The 24,827-nt window shown below is 41.2% G+C and overlaps 1 protein-coding gene across 3 annotated transcripts in view; it reads right to left on the minus strand.

Moving 5' to 3' along the window:
* Positions 1–24,827, minus strand: part of THEMIS (thymocyte selection associated) — a 122,301-nt gene that overhangs the window by 21,064 nt on the left and 76,410 nt on the right. For all 3 annotated transcript variants that reach the window (XM_043542879.1, XM_043542878.1, XM_037894755.2), the window contains one exon: positions 9,171–9,324. In XM_043542879.1, coding sequence (XP_043398814.1) covers positions 9,171–9,324 — 154 coding nt within the window. The remainder of the gene's footprint in view (positions 1–9,170; positions 9,325–24,827) is intronic.

The following is a 24,827-nucleotide window of genomic DNA, read 5'->3' on the forward strand; positions in this document are numbered from 1 at the left end:
AACTCAGATCCCTTTGAGGATGCCCACTGCACAGCTGGCAGCCTCATCAGGCTGGCCCTAAAAATTGTACTTTGTAATACAATTGTGTAATTGCAAGATGACACTCCAGAGCTAGAGTTATGTTTCATCAGCTTGCATCCAGGCACACAGAGAGCACTCCATCTTTGGCCTTATGCCGAACAGAACAATATAGCTGTAAATGATCACTCGATAAGTCAATCCCTGTTGTGATCTAAATGAGACACGAGTGCGTATTTATTTAGGAGAGCACACCTCGCTAGATGTTACATACAAAGCTGAAGAGCAAGTGTTGTGAGCAAACTCAGGTGTGTATTTATGCCCAGTTGTGTTTTATTTACTGTGAGCCAGACTCTGGTACTCTTACTCATGCTCACAGCTCCCTTGATCATTGAGGTGCTCCATGGAAATCAATGACTAAGGTATATCAGAATCTGGCCCTATACAAATCACATTTCACAACAATGGGCCGTATCCTCAGTGATATAAATCAAGATAGCTTCACTGAACCAGAATACCACAATAGACACCAGCAGAGGATACCCAGTATCTTTTAAAATATCATTTTTGACATGTTAAAACATATAGCGGATATTATATAGGTTAAATACATGAAAGATTAATGTTTACAATGTGCTGGAATCAAATCAAACATTAGTAATAAAAGTTGAATTTTAAATTGTATGTTTTGCTGGAAAGGTGCAGCTGCTGAATACGTTCGCTGTTTCTCTTTTTTATTTTGAGTAGCTACTATGCCCTGGTTGTGTCTCTTTTTCTGTTACTTCACTTTCAATAATTCTACCTTATTAATTATATCTAAATCTTTCTGTCCTGAATTTCTGTTTGCTGTACCATTGTTTCTTTTTGGTACAATAAATCTTCCATCTATTCTTTAATATATCAACATTTCTGATCGGTAAGAAACAGATATTTCAAGGTTTAAATTGTTCTGTCACTGCTAGTAACAGTTACATTGTTAAAAATGTCTTGTGCTTATGTGATTTAGAGTCTGATCCAGGGGCGCTGGAACAATTTTTATTGTGGGGGTGCTGATGATGGAAACCATGGAAACCAGGTATTTGGTGTTTGTTATTACTACTTCAAGCCAGGGGATGCAGCAGCACCACTGGTCTGATCCTGGTCCTGTTGAAATCAGTGCTATTGTCTTCAACGAAGACAGTGAAAAGGGGGCCCAACTTGGCTCCTGCCACAGAGCATATGAGGATTCTTGAGGACGGTGCATAACAATCTGACCCCACCTGCCACCCAACGGGCAGAATCTGTGGCCTTGTTTCCCCAAAGCCTTTGGGGCACAGTAGGGGAAGCAGGGCTTAATTTGTGCCAGGCTGACCACTGGCACCTCTAGGCTTGGGCGTTCATAGCCTCGGCACCTCTGGGCTTGCTGCATCAGTTATGAAGAGAAAAAAATTGCTTGAGCCCCGGCACCTCCTTCATTACAAATTGAGCACTGAGAGGAAGTATTGTACCTGTGCAGAGTCTGCCCACCTCATCAGAGGTACACTCAGCCATGGAGATCTTTAAAGAGGCCATGTAGCCCCAGAAAACTCTGAAATGAAGTTGTCAGCAAACTAAAAATCTCCTTCCCTGTAACCACTCCCAGGTACAGCTGGGCAGGAAACAGCTATCCCATTTCATGAACATTTTCAGCATTTTGAATTGTTTCCCATTTTTGCTTCAAGACACGGCTGAGACCTTTTAAAATGAAAGAGAAACAGAAAGACCCACCCCAGCCTGGTGGTCAGGGCACTCAATCCTGCTGTGAAAGCCCCAGGTTCAAACCCCCTACTCTGCCTGATTTGGAGCAGGGACTTGAACCCAGGACTCCCATATCACAAGGGAGTGGCCGAACCACTTGGCTATTCTAGGGTGGGTTTTACTTAGTTGCTCCTGTTAGTGTTGTTTCACTTAGAATAAACAATTTGAATATTCATTGCAACAGGGACTAAATTTTGATTCTCTCACTTTGACGAGCAAAATCTACCCTGGACCTGAGAAATCTATCCCAATGAACATTTTGGTTTTGATGGATCAGTACTTGCGGACAAAAACCTGTTTTGTCAAAAAATTCCCACCAGCTCTACTCCCAATCCTTAGGCTGCTACTCTAAGACATAATAAATATATAATAATTAATGAAAATGTGTAGGAGTACAGAACAGGTTATTCCTGCAATACAGAGGGTCAGTATTTGGTCATTAGAGATTAGTCAGGTGCACTGTAGACTAAATCTGACCAGTGCATTAATGCAGATACTTATCAAGATTGTTACAAGGAGGAGGGAGAAAAATTATTTTTCTTAACCTCTGAGGATAGGACAAGAAGCAATGGGCTTAAATTTCAGCAAAGGACATTTAGGGTCGACATTAGGAAAAACTTCCTGTCAGAGTGGTTAAAAATTGAAATAAATTGCCCGGGCAGGTTGTGGAATCTCCATCATTGGAGATATTTAAGAGCAGGTTAGACAAACACCTGTCAGGGATGGTCTAGATAATACTTAGTCCTGCCATGAGTGCAGGGGACTGGACTAGATGACCTTTTGAGATCCCTTCCAGTCCTACGATTCTATGATTTCTTTCTTTGGTCCTTTATTTATCATTTCAAGATGCATCATACAATAATAAATATTGAGATCAAGCCCCACACACAAAAAAGTTGTAATTATAACAAAAAAGGAAGAAAGATTTAGAAATAGAAAAAAATGGATCACAGGAGCAAGGAGGGCTTCAGGGCTTAATGTCAATTTTGATCTTCTACTCTTGTCTTAGTCAAATGCAAGAGCAGAGGATGTGGTCAAGGTATCGAATCATCAACAAACAGAAGTTTCTAGAAGAAGGAATGTAACAATTCTAGAATTCTAAACTACTAGCAAGAAGATTAGGTAACTTTTTAGAAAATCCATTTAAAGGATTAATTTTAAGGGTAAACAAAGAAATTCAGATGGATATTTTCTGACTAGAATTATTTTTTTTTGTAAATATTGCTGGTATTTCTAGTGAGTTCAAACTCAGTGAAACTCATGTATAAGAGAACAAAATGCCTCAACCTTCAGTACCAAGTTCATTTTAGAAGCAAATGTTGCGGAAGTAAAAATCTGTAGCTTCATTGAAATAATAATTTTTTAAAAATCCCATCTTTATTAACATGAAGTTTACAAGGAAACAAAACGGAGGCCTTAAAACCCAAAGATATAAATTCACATTTTTCTTCACATCTATATATTCTTTGATACATCAGGAATCATATGGACCTTTTTTAAAAAAAGGAAATATTCTATGAGCCATAGACTGTGGAAACAAAGCAAGAATTCTGCTCATGATGGGCTTCTCTGACAGCGCAGATTTCATGCCCTTATTAGAATATGAAACAGTTTAGCTGTTTGTAGGAGTGGATTGAAATCACCAGTAGAAGTTTAAAAATTAGTCAAACAATACAGTTTCTCCCACTCAGAACCCACAAGGAACATGTGCATGTTAGACATATTTTAGATTATGTTATTATTATGTTAGACATATGTGGTCTTAGACATATTTTCTGCTCCACCCCTGGTGCCTATCATACTGTGTCCAATTCTGGGTGCCACACATTAAGAAAGATGCAGACAAATTAGAGAGAATCCAGAGGAGAGCAACAAAAACAATACAAGATTTAGAAAACCTGACCTAGCAGGAACGGTTAAAAAAATGGACAGTTTAGTCTTGAGAAAAGACAACTGAGGCAGGACCGGATAACCATCTTCAAATATGTTAAAGGCAGTTACAAAGAAGATGATGATCAGTTGTTCTCCATGTCCATTGAAGGTAGGACAAATAATAATGAGCTTAAACTGCAGCAAGGGAGAATTAGGTTTGATTTTAGGAAAATCTTACTAACTACAAGGATCACTAAGCTCTGGAATAGGCTTCCAAAGGATGCTGAGGAATCCCCATCACTGGAGGTTTAAGCAAACGTTACACAAACCCCTGTCAGGGATGGTCTAGGTTTACTTGGTCCTGCCTCAGCACAGAGAACTGGACTTCAGGACCTCTCTTGGTCTTTTTCACCCCTCCATTTCTATTATTCTATTTGTATAACAGTAGCATCTAGAGGCCCCCAACCGAGACTGAGAACCCATTGTGGTAAGCACTCTACAGACACAGTGAGAGATTGCATACTTTTCAGGGCAGGGACTATCTAAACAGACAAGGCACACAAAAGTGTGAGAGAAAGGAAGCATTATTGCCCACACTTTACATATTTTCCCACAGAGAGATTAAGTGATTTGCACACGATTACCTAGGAAATCTGTGGCAGACCCAAGAATTAATCCCAGGTCTCCTGATTCCCATTTCAGTGCCATAGCCACGAGAGCATCCTTCCTTCTCTTTTAGGAATCCTTCTTTTGGATTGTACATATTAGTGTCAGATCAAAATTTGTGCATACATGAGGTGATCTGTTATTCACCCCCTGTCCATAGTACACCAGTAACCCCCAAAGGTAAACAAACTGTTAATATAGTACGATCACTCACAGACCGGGTGCAGATAGATCTAGATCTGACTGTTAGTAAAAGGCCTGAGACAAAAAGAACTTGTTATCTTCTTAAAAAATGTTGCCATAGTAAATTCAGATTATCTGCCATATACGGCATGTAGCCTCCATAATACAAATTTATTCCACATATGGTTGTGTCTCATGGAACTGACGAATCACTCGAGCTGGGAAACTGCATTCTTACCTTGGTATTTCCTAGGGATGTGCCCTTCAGCTACGTCTCATTTAGAGGGTGATATGCTCCATATCAGATGTATGTTTTGCTCCAGTTACGTAAGACTTGACTACATTTGCATGTTGTTTTGAGTTAATTTGAGTGTTTCGGGGGAAAACTGCCTTGTGTTCAGAGACAAAGGATTTTATTTCTCATTCCCTGCTTTAATGAACCCTCCTTGGAAATGAGTTTGCTGGCATGCAGGATGAGTTTTTCCAGAACACAGTAGGTGTGGTCACATTCCCATTTCAATTCACAATGGTCCATCTCTGGCAGTTCTCCCATTGCCATCCCACACTGCTCTGCCCTACAGCTGGATCAGCCTGTCTGTTTACCTGTGTGCCCGCTACAGCGTCGGGACATCTTGATAAGACGTCACCTCCTCCTTTAAATGCTGTCATGCAGCCAGATGTGTCTCTTTGCGATTCCAGCTTGTGGAAAGTACACACACCTGGTGTCATATACTACACTACCACACACCAGTCATAGCAGCCATGCACCTTGCTTTCACATGGTCCCATGCTGAGGTCCTGGACTTCTTTGCCCACTGGCGAGAGGAGATTAGGGTGACCAGATGTCCCGATTTTATAGGGACAGTTCTGATTTTTGGATCTTTTTCTTATATAGACTCCTATTAGCCCCCACCACCGTCCCAATTTTTCACACTTGCTGTCTGGTCACCCTAGAGGAGCTCCAGTCCCATCTTAACAGCACTCACCGGAATGACAAGTTATGCAAGAGGTTATCAAACAAATGAAAGAGGGGGCCACTCCTGGGACCCAATCCAGTGACTCAAAATAGGAAAGGCACACTGGCAGGGTTAGAAAAACATTGGGAACAGTAACAAGAGCTTTGTGAGAGTTTGCATGGACATGCCTATTACGAGGCACTAGAATGAATTTTTGCAAATTTTGCCCTGGTTTTCATTTTGTATCATGGGGTGTTCAATAAAGGTGATTTTTTTAAAATGTATGACTTGCAACTTCTGTTATGCTTTGCTAAAACAATCAATAAAATCCTTGCCCAGACCATCATGAAATCCCTACATAGAGCATCGTTAGTATTTGCATTACCGTTGAGCCCTATTGTCCTAGGCGCTGTACGAACACAGAACAAAAAGACGCCCCCACACCAAGGAGTTTACCATGTAAGAACAAGACAAGAAGCAACACATAGATGCAAACTGAGGGGAAGTACAATCAGTTGATATTAGTCAGCATGACAGGCAGAGATCTCAGTACACCAGCAGCCTAACTGTTATTCAGAGTTTTGTAGGCATCACGGCAAAGGCAATTTTTGAGGGTGGATAATGAGGTAGCTTTGCAGATGTTCACAGGAGCTCCTCCCAAGCATGAGGGGCAGAATGGGAGAAAGCACAAAGGTGCTTGTTTAACAAGTAGGCAGTGGAGGCTAACATCATGGGCCTATCAGAGGTGGGAATCAGCAACGTGATAGCAAATGAGAGATGATAGGTAGGGCAGGTACTGAAGGTGAAGGGCCTTGAGCATAATACAAGCAGCTTATGTTTGATGCCATAGAGAAGGGGGAGCCAGTAGAGGGAAATCAAAGAGAGCGGTGACGGGGTCAGTGTGGTGGGCGAGGAAAATGATCTTTGCAACAACATTCTGAATGGATCTGAGCAGGTCTGACTGCATTTGTCAAGGCAAGAGAGAAGGACCTTGCAATATAGTTTCTCCTACTCAGAACCCACAGGAACATGTGCATGTTACTGGTCTTAGACATATTTTCTAACTCTTCCATTATCCTGAATTAGATTCTCTGGTCTAGTCAAGCTGTTTTCTACACAGGACTGGTAAAGATTCAGTCAATGTAAGGCCAGAAAGAACCATTAGATCATCTAGTCTGACCTCATGTATAACGCAGGCCATGAAATTTAATCCATTTACTCCTGTATTGAGCCCAATTACTTGAGTTTGGCTAAAACATATCTTTAAGAAGGCATCCAGCCTTGATCTGAAGGCATCAAAAGATGGAGAATCCATCACTTCCCCCGATAGTTTGTTCCAATGGTTAATCACCCTCAATGTTAAAAATGTTGCCTTACTCTAATTTGAATCTGTCTGGCATCAGGTTCCACCCATTGGTTATCGTTATGCCTAAAGGAGCGCTCAGTCAGCTTCAAACCATTTTTGTGATCTCCAAATCCCAAGGCCATCTAGGTCCTGGCCAGTCCTCAGGATAAGTTATAACAGCCTGACCTGCCACAGTACAGGAGCCCCTTTACTATGTATAGACTCCCCGTGATAGTCCTTACACATGTGGGTAGTCTGACTTCAGTGTGACTGCTAGGACGAGTAATGGTTTTCAGGGTCAGACTCTAAAGCCCTGAAAGTGGTCCCTTCAGAATAAGATTGCTCATTACCAATTATATCTGTTGTGGGGACTAAACAGAGGACTTAATTTTCCAGACCTGACAATCTGGAACCTTCCTCTTTTGCAGCAACCAAACACATTCACTCAACAAAAAATACCGGTGTGGGGGAGATTTTCAAAGGCACATGTGACAGGTATGTCAATTTCCTGCAATATCCTGGATAAATCTTATTGAATTAAGTTAAACCATATCAAATTAAGGTTAAGTATTTTAGGAGCTCATTGTATTAAAATGCAAATGTTTCTATGTATCTTGTCTAGGAGACATGACTAATTTAAACCTGGGGAAGTGTTATGAGCTTCAAAGGACTCTTTTAACCAATGGGCAAAGATAAGAATTAACTGTTAGTTGAGTGGGTTTCCTAGGAAATAAATGGGAGGTGGGGAATGCAAATGCCGCCTCCCCCTCTCCCCCCCCCCCCCATATATGATCTTTTGAAGCTTTGCCCTGGGAGTGGACCTTTGTCTATGAATTACCTGCTCCCAGAATCAAACAGCATAAAGGAGCAATTCATCGTTTCTTAAGTGCTTGTTCTGAGCCAAAACGGTTACAGACTGGTAACCACAGAAAAACCCTCGCCAGGGTTTGAAGAAGGACTGTTCACCAGCCAGAGCTCTTGCTGGAATGTGGGAGGATCTCTGGCAAGGTTATTAGCATGTGTGTATGTTCTTTTATTGTTTTCAATATGTTTTCTCTGTAGTGCTTTTCCCTTAAGAATAAATGTGCTTTTTGAGAAAGCTGTGTGGTAACTTATACCTATGGGCAATTGTACTGTTTATAGCCTCTGAGAAGACAAAGTAGGCCTGCTTAGGCAGTCTGACTTTGCTGAGGAATTCGCAGTGTAGACAGGGAACTGTGCAGCCTGGAAATACCCCAATCAGGAAGGAGAGAGACGTGGGTCTCCACCCAAGAGAGGTGATGGCTGAGGAGCTGGAAGCCTGGAGAAAGTGCCTTTGCTGGACCTTCAGGGGGAAAGAGGTGCAGCTGCCCTGGACTGTGACAGCACAAATGGGAGCCAGGTGACAAACTCCTATTATCTTTCAACAGAAGTTAGGTGCCCCTTGTGCCTTTGAAATTCTCCCCTCAAACAAATTACTTTCAGAGCATTAATAATGAATCCCTTGTTATGAACACTATGTTATTTTTGGAGGAGTTGCAATATGCAAGGTTTTCAAAGTAATGTCCTGAATTTCACAGTTGGGAGTCACACACATTCAATGACAAGGCAATAAAGAAAAGCTTTAAGTGATGTTTTTATATTACTAGCAGAAACCACTCAACTGATTGCATGCAGATAGACATCCAGAGCCCAGTCCTGCAAACACACTACATGTGGAAGTCCCATTATCGGATAGATATGATGGGTGGACCATTAAGATGGGCCATGAGCCTGATCCAAACCCTATTGAAATCAATGGCAGTTATTCCATTGACGTCATAGGTTTTGGATCAGGCCCCATGTCATTTAGCTTTTCAGCTTTAACATGCTCTGAAAGAAAAAAAATAGAACACCAAAACAGATGGTGAAAATATATAGGAAATCCTAACACACAGTACATAAAAAGTATAAATAAATAAAAGCCAATTAATTTTCTCAGTTCAATTTTTTCTTAGAAATATAAAAATGTGACTTGAGACATCTTAATATTTTTACACAACTCACTCATTCAGTTTTGCCAACAGGGCTGAATCATCAGTCTTTTAAAAAGATTGACTGTAAATGAATGCAGCATCTTCTCCACGCAGGCCTGCTCCTGAGAACCACTGAATATTCATGCTGCAGTGTCAAACTGAGTTTAATACCATGCTGCTGCTGAGAGTTTGCCTTATGGCATTTATTCAGGAAGAAAAGAGAGGTTCACATTTTGTCTCCTTTGACTGATCCACAGGTTCCAACTGAATCATGCAAAATACTTCTGCACGTCAAGCATTTATCAGGGCTGAGGTTCAGTGCTGTTATATTAATAACTCAAATCATAAAGCTTAACTGACCTTTAATCACACTGGTGTCCAGTAATGTTGCTGTCCCAGTCACGTCGTCCTCATTCTCCCAGTGCACTAAATCATTCTGACAACTAACTTGTAATTCTGAAACAGCAGTAGCTTGGTCTGAGCACGGTTTCTTAGTGGTGTCTACATAGAGATTCTGAAATTACATAGAACAGAGTGATTGATTTCTTGTATGCATTGTTAGTCCAAACTAGATACTTTTCACAAATGTGACAAGGGAGAGCATCAGTCATACTTGAGGTCATTTCTGTGGATTTAGAACATGAATCTACTGTTCGTTAAAGTAAGTTATAAATAACTGCAATGCTCGCCTTGGAGGCATGTATTCCACAAAGTAACATGACTAGAATGAGAAGATATTCTAGGTACAGAAAATTACCTTTAAGACATATTTCATAGCCTCTCTCTCTCTCTCATGTGTGTGTGTGTGTGTGTCTCAGAGAGAGAGATTTCCTTATCTGTTTCTTTTCAAATATCTTTCTTTTTAGTCAGTTGTTCTTACTGTATTGCTAATTAATTCAATGAGTTTTATGATACAGTACATGACAAATACCACACACACACACACACACGTCTGGCATTTTAATTATACATATTAATACTTATAAAATGGTGACTGTGGTTAGGCAGTACTTACATGCAATTCTAGTGTAAATACATTACAGTTATGGTTTTGATAACTTGATAATATGAATAAGTTATCAAAACCATAACTGTAATGTATTTACATTGTAATTGCATGTAAGTTCTGCCTAACCACAGTCACCATTTTATAAAGTATAAATATGTATAACTGAAATGCCAATCAATTCAAAACAGAACAGCTGAGATGCAGACTAGTGAATAAGAGCTAATGATCAAAATCTATCTACTTGTGCAAGAAGTGTAGCCGTTCTGCATGAGATCAATCTTGTACCACACATATGGGTAAAATTAATCCTAACTGAAACAACAATGAAAATATTGTAATATCAGAGCAAATAATGAGAGATAAAAAACAGTTAACACTTTCTTGGGCTTACCTATAGTTGTATTTTCTGAAATAAACACTAGAACAGGGGTGGCCAACCTGTGGCCACATGCGGCTCTTCAGACTTTAATATGCGGCTCCTTGTACAGGCACCGACTCCGGGGCTGGAGCTACAGGCGCCAACTTTCCAATGTGCCGGGGGGTGCTCACTGCTCAACCCCTGGCTCTGCCATGGGCCCTGCCCTCACTCCACCCCTCCCCAGCCCCTCCTCTGAGCTTGCCGTGCCCTCGCTCCTCCTCCTCTTCCCCCTCCCCCCCAAGCCTCCTGCACGCCACAAAATAGCTGATCAGGAGGTACAGGGAGGGAGAGGGAGGCACTGATCGGTGGGGCTGCCAGTGGGTGGGAGGTGCTGGAAGTGGGTGGTGGGGAGCTGATGGGGGGCTGCTGACTTAATACTGTGGCTTTTTGGCAATGTACATTGGTAAATTCTGGCTCCTTCTCAGGCTCAGGTTGGCCACCCCTGCACTAGAAAATATATCAGCAGGGGTTCACTGCATCACAAGATTCTATACAAGGTTGTGTAGTACAACTTGTACAATGTTATGCAGTACAGTTCATGATTGTAAAGAACTATGATATCAAGCAAAGCTTGTAGCAGTGGTAAAATTCACAAGGATCTCAGGGATTTGTGGAAAGAGAAATACAGCTGAACACATTACAAAGAGGACAGAATTGTCAGAAGAAATACTTAACAGCAATGAAGAAAAAAACAGTGAAACATATACTGTAATCACTGAGCTATATTCTCTGCTAGTGGATAGTGGCATAGCTCCAGTGAAGTTAACAGAGCTCTGCCATTTCACACCAGCAAACTATGGGCCCCTTCTTCAAACATGAGATCTCTTCTTCCTCCTTTGTATTGCACCAGACCTACATGTATCACCAACGTGACACCAGTCTGTCCTGACCATATTAATAAAAGTTTTAAGAAATGTCCAAATTTTAGCCAGGACAAAAATTAACACATTTCAAAACAGAAATGTACAAAACTTTCAATAAACTTGTCACAGCCTCCATAAATGTATAGTTTACATTAACGGTGAATGATAAAGGAAAAAAAATAAGTGGAGATCAATTTACGGGCAGGTTGTCCTCAGAGCCCAGATGGTTGGGGACATTTCAGCACAGAAATAAGTTTTAACCAATCTTTTCCTCGGGGTTTACAAAATTAAGAAAATCTTGAGAACATACTATGTAACTAACAGGAATAATAAGAACATATTTTTTAAATATCTTTGTCTTTTATTCTTTTCTATTTAGATTTCATTTTTTTATATGTTAATCCTAGTAATTAACACAATGTGTTACACTCATAGTCTTTATTTTGTGTTGTCCAAAATAACCTGAAAACAAGTCTAGACATCAAAAATAGCCATGCAGGGGGAAATCCCACAATTCTGAAGCATATGATTAACACTTGCAATAATATTATCAGTCAATCTACTGTACCACTCTTTTAGAGTCACTTCTTTGCAATGGTTCCCCAAGGCACTTTGCAAATACATTAAAATAGACAGAGCTCAGACATTTAAGAATAAACCAGGTTACACAAATTAGATTTTCACTTCAGTTTAGATTGAAATCTGTAACACACTAGCATCCCTAATTGTAATATACACATGTAGTAGATTTACAGAATACTTAAAAATACACCTTATAACTACACTAAACATCTAAAAGAAAAGGAGTACTTGTGGCACCTTAGAGACTAACCAATTTATTTGAGCATAAGCTTTCGTGAGCTACAGCTCACTTCATCTTATGCTCAAATAAATTGGTTAGTCTCTAAGGTGCCACAAGTACTCCTTTTCTTTTTGCAAATACAGACTAACACAGACTAACACGGCTGTTACTCTGAAAACTAAACATCTAGGGTCAAATCCTGATGTTCTAATTCAGTATTACTCAGACACCTCTGAAGAAGAATTCCAATTAGACGAACTCTTGGTTCTACTGAAGTCAATGGGAGCTCTGCCATTGGACTTCAACGAAGCCACGAATTGTCAATTGTCTTCAGTGAGCATTCTGCCACAGGAAGGACTGAGTTAAAATCTTCAGGATTTGGACCATGGAAATTTGTTAAAAAGGATCACAGACCAGTAAATAGAGGGAATTTCATATCTGACCATTATAACAACTAAAAGCTTGTGACCAGAAAAATTTACCTCAGTAGTTAAGAATTGCCCAAAAAACCTCTACTACGACTCAACCTTTAGAAGACAAGGTACAAAGCCATAAAGGTAAGGTAACTACGTAATGCCTCAGGAAGTAAGATGGGTTATAGTAAAGCAAATACAAAATGTTTTTGGGGGCGAATGCAAGGATCAAAGTATTGGGGATGCATCATTTTAGTACAAACTGAGGCTGCAGCATTCTTCAGAAGTTGTAAATCTGCACAGAACTTATTTGTAAGGCATGAAATAGAAGACATTGAAATAATAAAGGAGGCTAGAAGTGACCAAAGCAAATTTTACCTGACAACTGCATACTGAGCTTAGCACACAGTGTGCATGTGCACACTCGCCTACCCAGCCATACAGAAACATTTACTATTCTACTGAACAATATTGCATAAATAATAATAAATAATATTCAGAATGCTTTGTCTTTAACACAAGGCACTGATTGTGCTTTAAAATCAGTAATGAATAAAACATCTTGATATCCCTGTGATGTGGGCATATATTACCACCCTGATTTTACACCTGGGGAAACTATAGTACTTCGGTGTCACACAGGAAGTGTGTGGCAGAACTGGGAAAAGAACCAAGATTTCTTCACTCCAGCCTGTGCTTCGACCACAAGACTACCTTTCCTGGCCTATTTAGGCCATTCCCACCCAAAGCTGCCATCAGCAGAGATGGGCAGTAATGTTATGCCAGGCATAGGACCCCTGAACTCTTCTGAAAGAAACCACCCAAAAACTATTGTAGACACTCGATAGATCTCACACACTTGAGACAGCACGGTTCTTCACTGGAATCTATAGCTACAGTTCTACGACACCCAGAAAAATGGCTCTGCGGATAACCCGAGTGTTCTTATATTGAAAGACTAAGCAAGAGAGACAGTTCCAAAAAGAATAACTGTGACCACTGAAACAAGTACAAAACCCTCCCAAAAAACGTGGCTACAATAAGTAGGGGATGCTCTCTAAATAAGTGTGATAAGAATTCTGTAATTTGATGCATTGCAACGTTTATGAAATTTTCCCATTTATAGCCAGAATAAGCTACTGGTTTTACTATTTATTTGTGTATTCATTTATTTTAAGTCTCAACAATGAATAGCTCAGTGGTTTGAGCATTGGCCTGCTAAACCCAGGGTTGTGAGTTCAATCCTTGAGGGGGCCACTTAGGGATCTGGTGCAAACACTGGGGACTGGTCCTGCTTTGAGCAGGGGGTTGGACTAGATGACCTCCTGAGGTCCCTTCCAACCCTGACATTCTATGATTCTAAGAAGGCTCGGAATAAAAAGGAGAAAAGCTATGATGCTGTGTCATATTAAAACGTGGGAGTAAATATGAAACCAACAACTGCCGTGCTTTCTGGAAATGTTGAGAGCGATGTAGTGGCATAAAACATTTTGACAAAACTGTGCCTTTCCAGACAGAAAGTAAAGCTGTTATATGGTTACAAACGACTGTATTGCAGAGGGAGACCCATTTATTGGAGCAATCACTGCTGGACATGGCACTACACCTTTGGAGGACGTTTATTATGAGTCACACATGCTATAAGATATAGATCATAAATCTTTTACTGCAATCTTTAAAGACTTGGAGTGGCACATTATACTGTCTTCAGAAACTCAGGATAAAACTATAGAGATATTCTTCGTTTTGGCATATACAATACTATACATCCATCTGTAAAACACTTAATTGCTGCAGATACCCTTTTCAGTAGTAAACACATACCAATACCATAACATTGTGGGAAATTATTTTGAAATCCACAGGCACCTCACTCTTTCCAAACAGAAGTAGCAGTTTATTGACACAAGCAGCAACGAAAGATTCTGCAACAGATAAGTACAGCAGTGTACCCATAGCTAAGCCTAAACCTGACTGAAAGTAAGCCTACACTTTTGAACTTAGTTTTCAGTATTTAGGAAAGTATTTTTAAAGAAAAAGAGCAGTCTAGCTTAGATAAAGAATTATCTTTTTGTTTTGTTTTCTTATACAGGGCCTTTCACAATCCTCAGAGTCCTTTCTAGAATTAAACTATACAGGGATCATTTCACTCCAGCCACCACATTTCTCTTATAGCTATAGTGTAGAGCCATAGGTCTTGATTCTGATCTCACACCAATGTTAAAACCAGCGTAAGTGATATCAGAATCAAATCAAAATACCATACTGATCCACCAGACCAAATTCTAATTGACAAGGGCTGCAAATTTGGAGTAATTCCATTTGTTTCAACTGAATTGTTCCAGATTTACACCAGCATACATAATAACAAAATTTAGCCTACTGCATGCCAAGGAATAAGGGAACGGAGTGTTTAAAAGTGACACCTGGCAAAAGGACAGATTCAAATAAAGGGGAAAACACAATTGGAAATGGTGAGACCTCATAGGAAACTTGAAATATAACAGCAGAAGATCAGGACTGATTTATTCCATTTGGAAAGAAACAATTACTTTTTGATTGTGACTCGTATCCCAAGGCAGCCTTCTTGAATGATCCATCGGCAAGCCAAGTTATCTTGCATGCTAACATAATTTTTTCAAGGGCAGAGTGTATCTACAGTTATGGATACTGACAAGAGGCCCTGATTTTGTAGTCAAGAATTGTAACGGTCTCCCCAAACACACAAATTCCAACACATGACAACAAGACTTTATTTCAAAAGTTCATTGGGCAGCCTGAAAAAGGAACAAAGCTACTTAAAAGATTCTTCAGAAAGGCCATGGACAATAAAGAGGTTCCTCATAAACATACAAAAGAGCAGAACTTCAGAGTTCTTATTTGCCTGCAGAACTTGCAAATTATAAACTATAGTTGAATATAGGCCTAAAGAGGAGGTTCAACAAAAGGTCAAAGCTGAGAGCCTGGAGAGACAAGAACAAAGTTATGATAGACTCTCAGCCACTTCACTCCAAAAGTTAGATGGCCCATTTGGTTAAAGTTCTGGGCTTTCACATATGGCAACTTGAGTTCAAATTCTCCCTCTAACCTCTATTACAATATACTGTCACACATATCCATGCCACAAAACCATGATCAATTTCACACTTATTTTCAGTAGAAGCCCAGGACCAGGACAAGTGGAGTGTTGCAGGAAATAAAAATGGAATGCAATACAAAGTCATAATGGGTTATGGACAGAAAACACTAAGCATTTTCTTAGAGTTAAAAATAAATAAAGCAACAAATTTCCACCAGGCAACAGTAGATCTGGTATAACCTTATTCAGGCCTTGACTGCAAATTGTTTCCAGTAACAAAAGAGCCCAGAAGACAATATTATGGTTATTCCCATTGCTACAAAAATAAAACAAAAAAAATGAATGTAACTGAGACAAGCCCTTTGAGAAATTGAGAGGAGTGTTGAACATTCAGAGTTTCTCACAATAAGCAGAGTGACAAGGTGGGTTAAAAAATCTGTGAACTTGCGTAAATATGCTCATTTGTTATCTGAAAAAGAATAACTAGCACAGGAAAAAGCCACTCCTTTAAGAACAGAGGAAACTAATATCTTTACCAAAAGGGGAAACACAGGAAGGAAAGAATGTTAAGAAGCCACTAGATGGCTCTCTTCCCTGTCTTATGCGATGCATTCAAAAAACTCCAGTAAGCGTTTCCTTTTTAAACTTCTTATTTCAAGGGCTTATAACTCAGCGGCAAAATTCACCACAGGCAAAAACGTGACATAAAGGGTCTCATTCTAACAGAGATGTTTTTCTGCCCCAAATCCTTCCTCCCCTCCCCAAAGCACAATAAAAACAATTGTTGAAGTTTGAAATGGAGGGAGGGGATGTTCTTCACCAGATACAGCTGTGACTTGGTGCAATGGTGAACAATGAAAAACTGATGTCTGGAAACTGAGCAGACCAAGATATAATACATTTTGGTGGGGAGGGATGTGGGAGTGTGAGAGGAAGAAGGAAAGCAGCCAATAGAATAACCTTTAAAAAGAGGCTATTGCTCATGCACAGTACGGCTTTTTCAGTGAAATTTCACAAGGGTTTTAAGTACATATTTAAATACTTTTGCCCTTCACGGATCATTTCCACAGGAAGGGTAAATCAGAGGTCCCCAAACTGTGGGGTGTGCCCTGAACATTCAGGGGTGGGGGAGGCCAGCCCCCACGGGGAGTGAGGAAGGAGCGCCACCCAGCCCTGCTCTGCTCCAAGCTCGGCTCCTGGCCCCAGCATCAGCCCCAGCCCCTGGCCATGGCTCCACTCCCAGCCTGGGCTTGGCAGCCCCAGCCCCACCCCAGGCTGCAGCCTCTTGGCCAAGGCTCTGCTCCCAGTCTGGCTGCATCCCTGTCCCCACCCTTGGCCCCCAGCTGTGGCTCCATTCCCAGCCCCAGCCCCAGCCTTGGCCCATTTGCCTCTGTCCGAGCTCCCCTGCCCCTGCCCGCCCAAGCTGTGGGCCTATTCCCGGCCTCAGCTCCTGGGGGAGGCGGTGGACAAAAATGGGGGGGCACGACTGTAAAAATTTTGGGGACCACGGGGGTAAATATTCAACAGATTTTTGTCATGAAATATGTTGCATCAATAAAAAACATGCAAGTGTGCACAGTTCCAAAGTTCCTGCAGAATCCATTGCTAGCATCAGAATTCCAGCACCCGTCTCTGGACTCATTCACTGCTCAAGGAATGTATTTATCCATTTCATTACACTTCCGAGTGGGAATGGAGCCCCTGTTTTCAGGGTCTGTTCCGAAATGGTGCTGAGTAGAACTTGGTGCCTTTTGAAATGAAACTCTGCCTCCAAAGGGTAAAAAAATCTATGGATGGCAGTGTGATAAAAGGGACATCTGCTCCTCACTCCTGCCATTTTTTCCTGGGCCTTATGTTTGTCACAACAGAACAGAAAGTAATCTAGGGTAGCCCTGAGTGACTTGGGTTGTGATGACATTGTATTTAAAAGACTCAGGACAGTCAGAGTTAAAACTTTGGCATTATTTGTACAAATCCAAACAGATCCTTTAAAAATATATTGTATAGCTTAATAGTACTGAATTGTTCAAACATCCCCAGCAGTTTGGAGAAATACTCATTGTATCCTGTAGCAACATCACAGCAAAGCAGAGAACGTACCTGGGCATGCCTTTATCATAACACAAATTGTGCACCCACCGACATTTGTTTTAATCAAGATCAGGCACTCATCTTGAGACATCTAAGCTGATTTTTCAGAGTACTTAGCATTTATATAGCATTTCATATGTTCAACACACTGTAAGACTGAAACCAATTAATCTTCACAACACTCCTGGGGGTTAAGTGGGTAAATACTAGGTCTTCATCTTACAGATGCCCAGTGAACTGAAACAGATTGTTCTGCAAGGCCTCCAACAGTGAGTCAGTGGCAGCCAGGATTCAAATTTGGGGGTTCCCGGCTTCCAACTCAGTGCTCATTCTGCCACATCACCACGGCCAGATTTCCAATTAGGCACAGTAGGCAGGTGCCTAGGGGTGCCAGCGTTCCAGGGGTGCCTAAAAGCTAAACGTGGGTTCAAAGTTTCATTTTTTATGGAAAACACGAAGGTCAGCTCTAGGCAAGGAGTCGCTGAAGATGCTGTGCCTGCGGGCACACAAGGTGTAAATCCGGCCCTGCACATCACATTGACTTACTGCCAGAGGTGCTGAGCCTGCACATTTCCCATTGAATTCAGCCAAAGTGAATGTGAACTTCCTGTTTGGTGCGTGGGAAAGTGACTTTGATACCATATCCCTAGCCAGCTTCTCCTGCCCTCCTAAGCCTCATAACTGATTACTTTCTTTGCCCAGTCTTTTTGCTGCTGCCTTCCTGAGCTGGAACCTCTGATCAGATCCCCCAACCTGCCCCTCACCGTTCCAGCTGTTTCCTCTCAGATCCTCAGATCTACTCCACACTCCATCCTCTTCACACCTTGTGCTGGTTCCTCCAGAGCCCTCACACATCCTATACAACTTCCCCTACCTGCGACTTGGGGGGAGAAAGAGGAAGCAAGATTTTAAAAATAATTGTTTTCAAGTCCTGATCGCTGTGCTGTCCTTACTAACATTAAGCTGCTAGTCCAGCTTCAGAGCCCACACTGTGCTTGCTCTTACTGAATGACAGAAAGTGCTGTGTGTGGCAGACAGCAGCCTCGGTAAAGCAGCAGGACACCACAGTGGTAGGAATTAAATACTTTAGACCAGATTCTGGTCTCAGGTACACCAGAATAAATTTGCAGTAATCCCCCACAGGTCAGGGGAGTTATTCTTGAGTTACTCCAGCCTACCTGGAGTTCAGAATCTGGTTTTTCAAAATCATCTGCTCTCCAGGCCACAGTGAGGAATGGAACAGCCGGGCAAAGGGGGAGAGGAGCGGGAGGAATGGGTCATTTTATTAGTAAAATATTTTTATTCCTAGCGTAGTCACACTGTTCTTTTTGTAACAATTGAATCTGTACATTTATTTGCCTTCCCATACAGATATATGTGTATATAGATATTTTCCTTCCACTATGCCCATTAGAAGTAAGGTTTTTTAAAAAAATTATTGTGGAAAAGAAAAAAAACCCCTCTAAATCATCCCCACCTCTGGATTTCCCTATGGATCCCTTCTTCTCTGTGTCTATCTTTCAGGCGCTGACCTTGCAAACACTTATCTCCATGTTAAACTCTACACATGTGATTAGCCCCCACTCAAGTCAAGAGGACTAACTCATGTGAGTAAAGTAATGCACATGCATAAGGGTGTGTCTATGCTACTGTGGATACCACCGTAAAGCTGTAGTGTAGATGTTTCCTACATCAACTGAACAGGGTTTTCCATTAATGTTAATAATCCATCTCTCCAAGAGGTAGTAGCTAGGTCAACAGAAGAATTCTTCTATCCACCTACCTGAGTCTACAGTGGGGGTTAGGTTACCAGTGTCACAAAGTGAGTGAAATTTTTCCCAGCGCTGAGCAATATGGTTAGGACAAACAGGCCTGCAGGTTTGCAGGATTAGAGCCTCAAGCCCTGATCCTGCCAACAGTTGTGTTTGTGCTTTTCTTTACTACTGTGGGAAGCCAATGGGACTACTCAATAGCATGTGCATAAGAGCTGGTCAGATCAGGACCTTAGACTGTAAGCTTTCCAGGGCAGAGCGCAGTGTTGGCACTAACTAAACATCATCATCATAGACTAGTGTAACACTGACAAAGCCAAATAATATATTAGATACTCAAGTCCTGGAATATTGCATTTGGAAATCATAATCTGATCATTTATCTCTGTGAAAATCTTAGATTGTAGAGTTTTCAGGCCAGGAACGGAGTTTTCTCACAAAAAAGTGATGTCAGTGCTTGTGGATACTACCAAATATAAGTAATAAATAAAATTTAAAAATCAGTATCCTCCATATACTTGCTTCTTCAAAATATTCATTATATGGCTTAGGAGAATGGAAGTAGAATGTAGAGCCTTTCACTGTTAAATCACTGGCATATTTGCAAATTTAGTTATTTTTATGTACAAAACAACATATAAGCACCTACCTAAATGCTCTGGGTGCCCTGCCATTGCTTAATAACACACACAAAAAATAACCCCAGGTCACCGTCATCTGCAGTAATTGTCTTCTCTACTGGGACTGCCAATAATGTTGCCAGAAGTGCCATATGTGAAGATGGTTTCTGTGATGAAGATACCTTGTCTGCCAGGAACTGGACTGAAATTACTAACTCATTTCACACAAGTCACCAGTTAGCATGTGGAATAGTAATGAGTTTCAGATGTTACTGACCTGGGCTAGATTCATACTCGTGATTTAGAGGTGAAAGCCTCCACATCTGCGCTATTTCTTCCTGAGTCATCTGAATCCCCAGATTGTGCTAATGTTAGGTGCTTGATTGATAACCTTGGAAATCAAAGTCCTTTCTTTGTGCACAGAATAGCTGTAGCTCAGGCACTGCTAGCTTCCCCACAATGCCTCTTCCCCGGTGAGAATTTCCCTATCCACTCAGGGTTGTTTTTTGTTTGTTTTTTTACCAGCATGCCAGCTGGGATCCCAATCTACATGGTCATTTCTATAATGGGCCTGATTCTTATTTACACTAAGGCCATTTTACACCACTGTGGCAGTGTAAAGGAACCTTAATGTGATTGTAATAGTAATGAATCTCATTTTAAGGCCCCTTTGCAGTGACAGAATGGTGTAAAGAGGCCTTAGTGTAAATGAGAATCTGACCAAATGTGGGGTAGGAGCTCACATTTTCAAGTAGAGCTAGGTGAAACCAGTCAGCTTCAGTGTTCACAAGTTTCAGCAAACCTTTCCGGTGTGTGTGATCTATCTGGTTTCATAACTCCCTGGTTTCATATTGAGTTTGGGGGTTTCTAGAAACCTAAAAACCTCAGAGAAAAATGGCAAGTTGTACTGTTCTTGCAACAAGAATTGCATGTTTAGCTGATTGCGTAAGAAAACTCCAGCAATCAGACTTCCTGGTTTCAGGCAAACCTTTCCCCTAATCTTCTTTCCGCTGTTCCTCTCTAATCTAGACAGGAAAAAAGTACATGAAAGGTTTGTACCTATCTTAATACGTTTGTTGAGCCCCAAACTGAACTTGCCTGGCTCCAAGCTGTGCTAGAACAGCGTTAATTTTGATCCATGCTACAAGAAGCAGGAAGAAACTATCTTGTATTTCAAACTACTGTTTCTTTTGCTGTTTCTGACTACTTGACTGACAATGTTTTATTTTATAAAATGTTTCATAGGCATTTCTTCACATGAATTAGCACATCAACATCAGTAATGCCATCTTTCCAAAGTTTTGCATATTTCAACAAAAGTTTTGTGCAGTATTAAACGGGTGAAAAAGTAGATGCTGCAGCATGTAATATTGGTAAAAGTAATACTGTTAAAATTGCACCTAGATTAATGTGTCTCACTGTATTTCCCTTACAAAATTAAGTATGTTCTTTGAAATGAGTAGGAATATAACTATATGAAACCTCTCTGTTAAAATCTGGATTCAAGCAAGTATTCATTTTATACGACTCTACAGATACAAATAGTACATTGCTCTTGGCAGGTTAGAAAGGGAGCATACAAGCATTATCTCATTCAACTGTAGATCAATGCCATGGCTGCAACTATAAAATCCTAGCCAAATTGTACAGTAACTACGATTATTATCAATCACTTTTAGCTCTGCAGTAGCACAGAAGGGAGGAAAGATACTGCAATAGGCTCTCTGCTGAGTACATTTTATGAATACACTCAGTTGTCTTCCACAGCATTACACAACCTTTGCTTCAAATAGCTGCTTTCATCTTGCCAATGATAAAAATAAAGACCCAGACTGAAACAGTGCACTAAATATGACAGGAAACAGCAAGTTTTTTCTTCTCTTAGATTCTGGCAATTACAAAAAAAAAAAAAAGATATGTGGGTGTGTATATACATATACATATATTTTACATTTCTTTTATTAGAAATGCATCTGACTGGCACTTTCTGTGATCACCCAATATCTTTCTGCTTTGTTTTACTAATTATCTGGCTACTGCTCTATTTAACTGGAAGATATCAAAGAACAAAATCAAGGGCCTGCTTCTCTGCTGTATTACTCCAGATTTAGGCTGGTATAACTCCACAGAAATCAACAGAGCTACACTAGAGTAAAAGCGGAGCCCCAAGAGGTTCCTGTAGTTCATCTGATTTTGACATGTAATTTCCAGAGGCACGAGTCAGCCTGCATGCTTAGGCACCGTTGTTCAGCTCTTAGCCTCATTAGCAATTGTATGTCATTTAGATCTATGAAAATACCCACCATCAGAGCCTAGTCTTCTGGCTGCTGGTACAAAAAAAACCTGCCAGTCTACACCATTGTTCACAGAGAAAGTATGATCCAGTGAATAGGGGACAGGATTTGGAATCAGGAGACGCGTGTTTTACTGCCAGCACAACTGCTTCTTTTCCCATTACCAACTTTTTTTTTTTTTAATTTCACCCTCTCTCAACCTCCACATTCCTCCCTTATCAACATGTTCATTTTGGCTGCCCACTAAACTCATTGAGCTCAGGGTGCTATCAGGGGACTGGTTGCAACTCCCTGAGTCTCAGCCACATGGATGTAGTACAAGTTAAAAGTTGTTGGTTTGTTTGTTTGTTTGTTTTTTGCGGGGGGAGGGGGGAGTTTTAACTAATAACCTGATGAAAGGTGTGTCAGGGACCTTATGCCAAAAGAGAACTGGGCACAGCTGAGCCTAGCTCCATCTTTACATCCCATCTCTTTCTATACTATGTCCCCTCCCTGCCCTTATATTGAGGAGGGGGATTTCCAGTGTAGGAGCTGGGAGAGCCACACCATCAGCTTTATACCAGTGGAAATTCCCCCATAGACTGAAGAAATTCTCCAGTGAAGATCTCCAACCAATTCAAATTCATTTTGCAGTAATAACAATAATTCACTGAACTAACAATATTTCACAAGATTATTTCAGCATAATGCTCCTCACCTAATCTACCTAGGCACTGACACTGAGCTCATTACTATTGTATCTGAGCAGCTTACTAGACCCATATTGCATCCTCATGCAATATGCACACTTCCACAGGCAGAATTTATCCAACTCATTAATCAACATATGATTTAACTATATTGTAGCTGTTGTGGATTCAGTTTCTAGACAGATACAGGGACAAGCTGTGCATTTTGGATCCATATCTACACTTTCCCAAAGATTGAGGAATATTCATGTCCTGACATTTACGGTAAGTCTACACTACAAAATTAAGTTGACGTAGGTTACATCAACGTATCACTTGCACTGATTTAACTGTCAATGTGGGACACTGTGGGATGGCTTCTGAAAAGCAGAAACAGTCAACATAAGCAATGCAGTGTGTACACTGATACTGCGTTGACCTAAGTGTTACCCTTCTCGGGGAGGTGGAGTTATTAAGTTGGTGTAGTGGGTGAGTTACGTCGGTGGGAGCCACATTTTGGTGCAGACACTTACAGAACTAGGTCAACGTAAGCTGCCTTATGTTGACTTAACTCTGTACTGTAGACCTGGCCATAGTTTGAGCCCATGGATACAGCACGGATTGGAACCTGGGATCTAATCCTGTTGCAGCCATTAACCTGCTGAGTGACCTTGGGCAAATCATTTGATCTCTCTTTCCTTTTCCACCCTTTCTCTGTCTCACCTATTTAGACTGTAAAGTCACCAGAGCAGGGTCTGTCTCTCACCAGGTGTTTGTACAGAATTTAGCACGAGACCTTGATCTTAGATGGGCCTCTGGGTTAGGGTTGCCAACTTTCTGATTGCAGAAAACCGAACACTCTTACCCCACTCTCTGCCCCGCCCCTTTCTCCAATGCACTGCCTCCCTCTTACGCCATCCCCCTTCCCTCGGTCGCTCACTCTCCCCCACACTCACTCATTTTCACCAGGCTAGGGCGGGGGGGTGGGAGGGGTGTGGGCTCCGGCCAGGCAGCATTTACCTCAGGCAGCTCCCAGAAGCTGCGGCATGTCTGGCTCCTAGGCAGAGGCATGGCCAGGTGGTTCCACACGCTGCCCCCACCCGCAGGGGCTACCCCTGCAGCTCCCATTGGCTGTGGTTCCCAGCCAATGGGAGCTGTGGAGCCAGTGCTTGGGGCAGGAGCAGCACACGGAGCTCCCAGGCTGCCCCTGTGCCTAGGGGCTGTAGGGACATGCCGGCCGCTTCCAGGAGCTGCGTGGAGCCAGGGCAGGCAGGGAGCCTGCCTCAACCCTGCTGCGCTGCTGACCAGACTTTTAACAGCCCAGTCAGCAGTGTTGACTGGAGCAACCAAGGTCCCTTTTCGACTGGGTGTTCTGGTCTAAAACTGGACATATGGCAACTCTACTCTGGGTACTACTATAATAATAAATGGCAGTACAATATTTTACCACTACAGCTTTCCACTGTAGAAATTAACTTGGTCCAAAATGTTCCAATCTTTTATTCTAGCAATGATCCCAAACCAAAACCCCAGATCTGAACAGCTGCCACCTTGAACCTTGCAGCTAGTGCCCATCTCTTATTCCTGTCTGTTTATGAATTAGCTACATACAATCATATATTCATTATGACTCTGATATAGGCAAATTTCCTTAATCTGAGATTAGACTATACGTCTAAGTAAAATCATATTTTTTTTAAGCAGGAATGCTCTACACTATCTAACTCAATCTGTTGAGCTAGAAACCAAACTGTAATTCAGAAAGTTTCCAATCCTAGTAAAATTAGATCTTTTAGAACATATTAAAATAGATACAATGAATTGATTTGATTAAACCCATTCTGCCGATAAGGAAGAGTGTGCTCTTTGATTTTTATATGTGCAGTTGAGTGAAGCCTTAAGCACCAAAGGGACCAGCAAAAAAAAAAAAAAAACCTAGCAGAAGTGAAATTTAGTTGAACAAATTTGTACTGGAAACCTTGAGAATA

Source organism: Chelonia mydas, chromosome 3 (genome assembly GCF_015237465.2).
Source record: "Chelonia mydas isolate rCheMyd1 chromosome 3, rCheMyd1.pri.v2, whole genome shotgun sequence".
Lineage (NCBI taxonomy): Eukaryota > Metazoa > Chordata > Testudines > Cheloniidae > Chelonia > Chelonia mydas.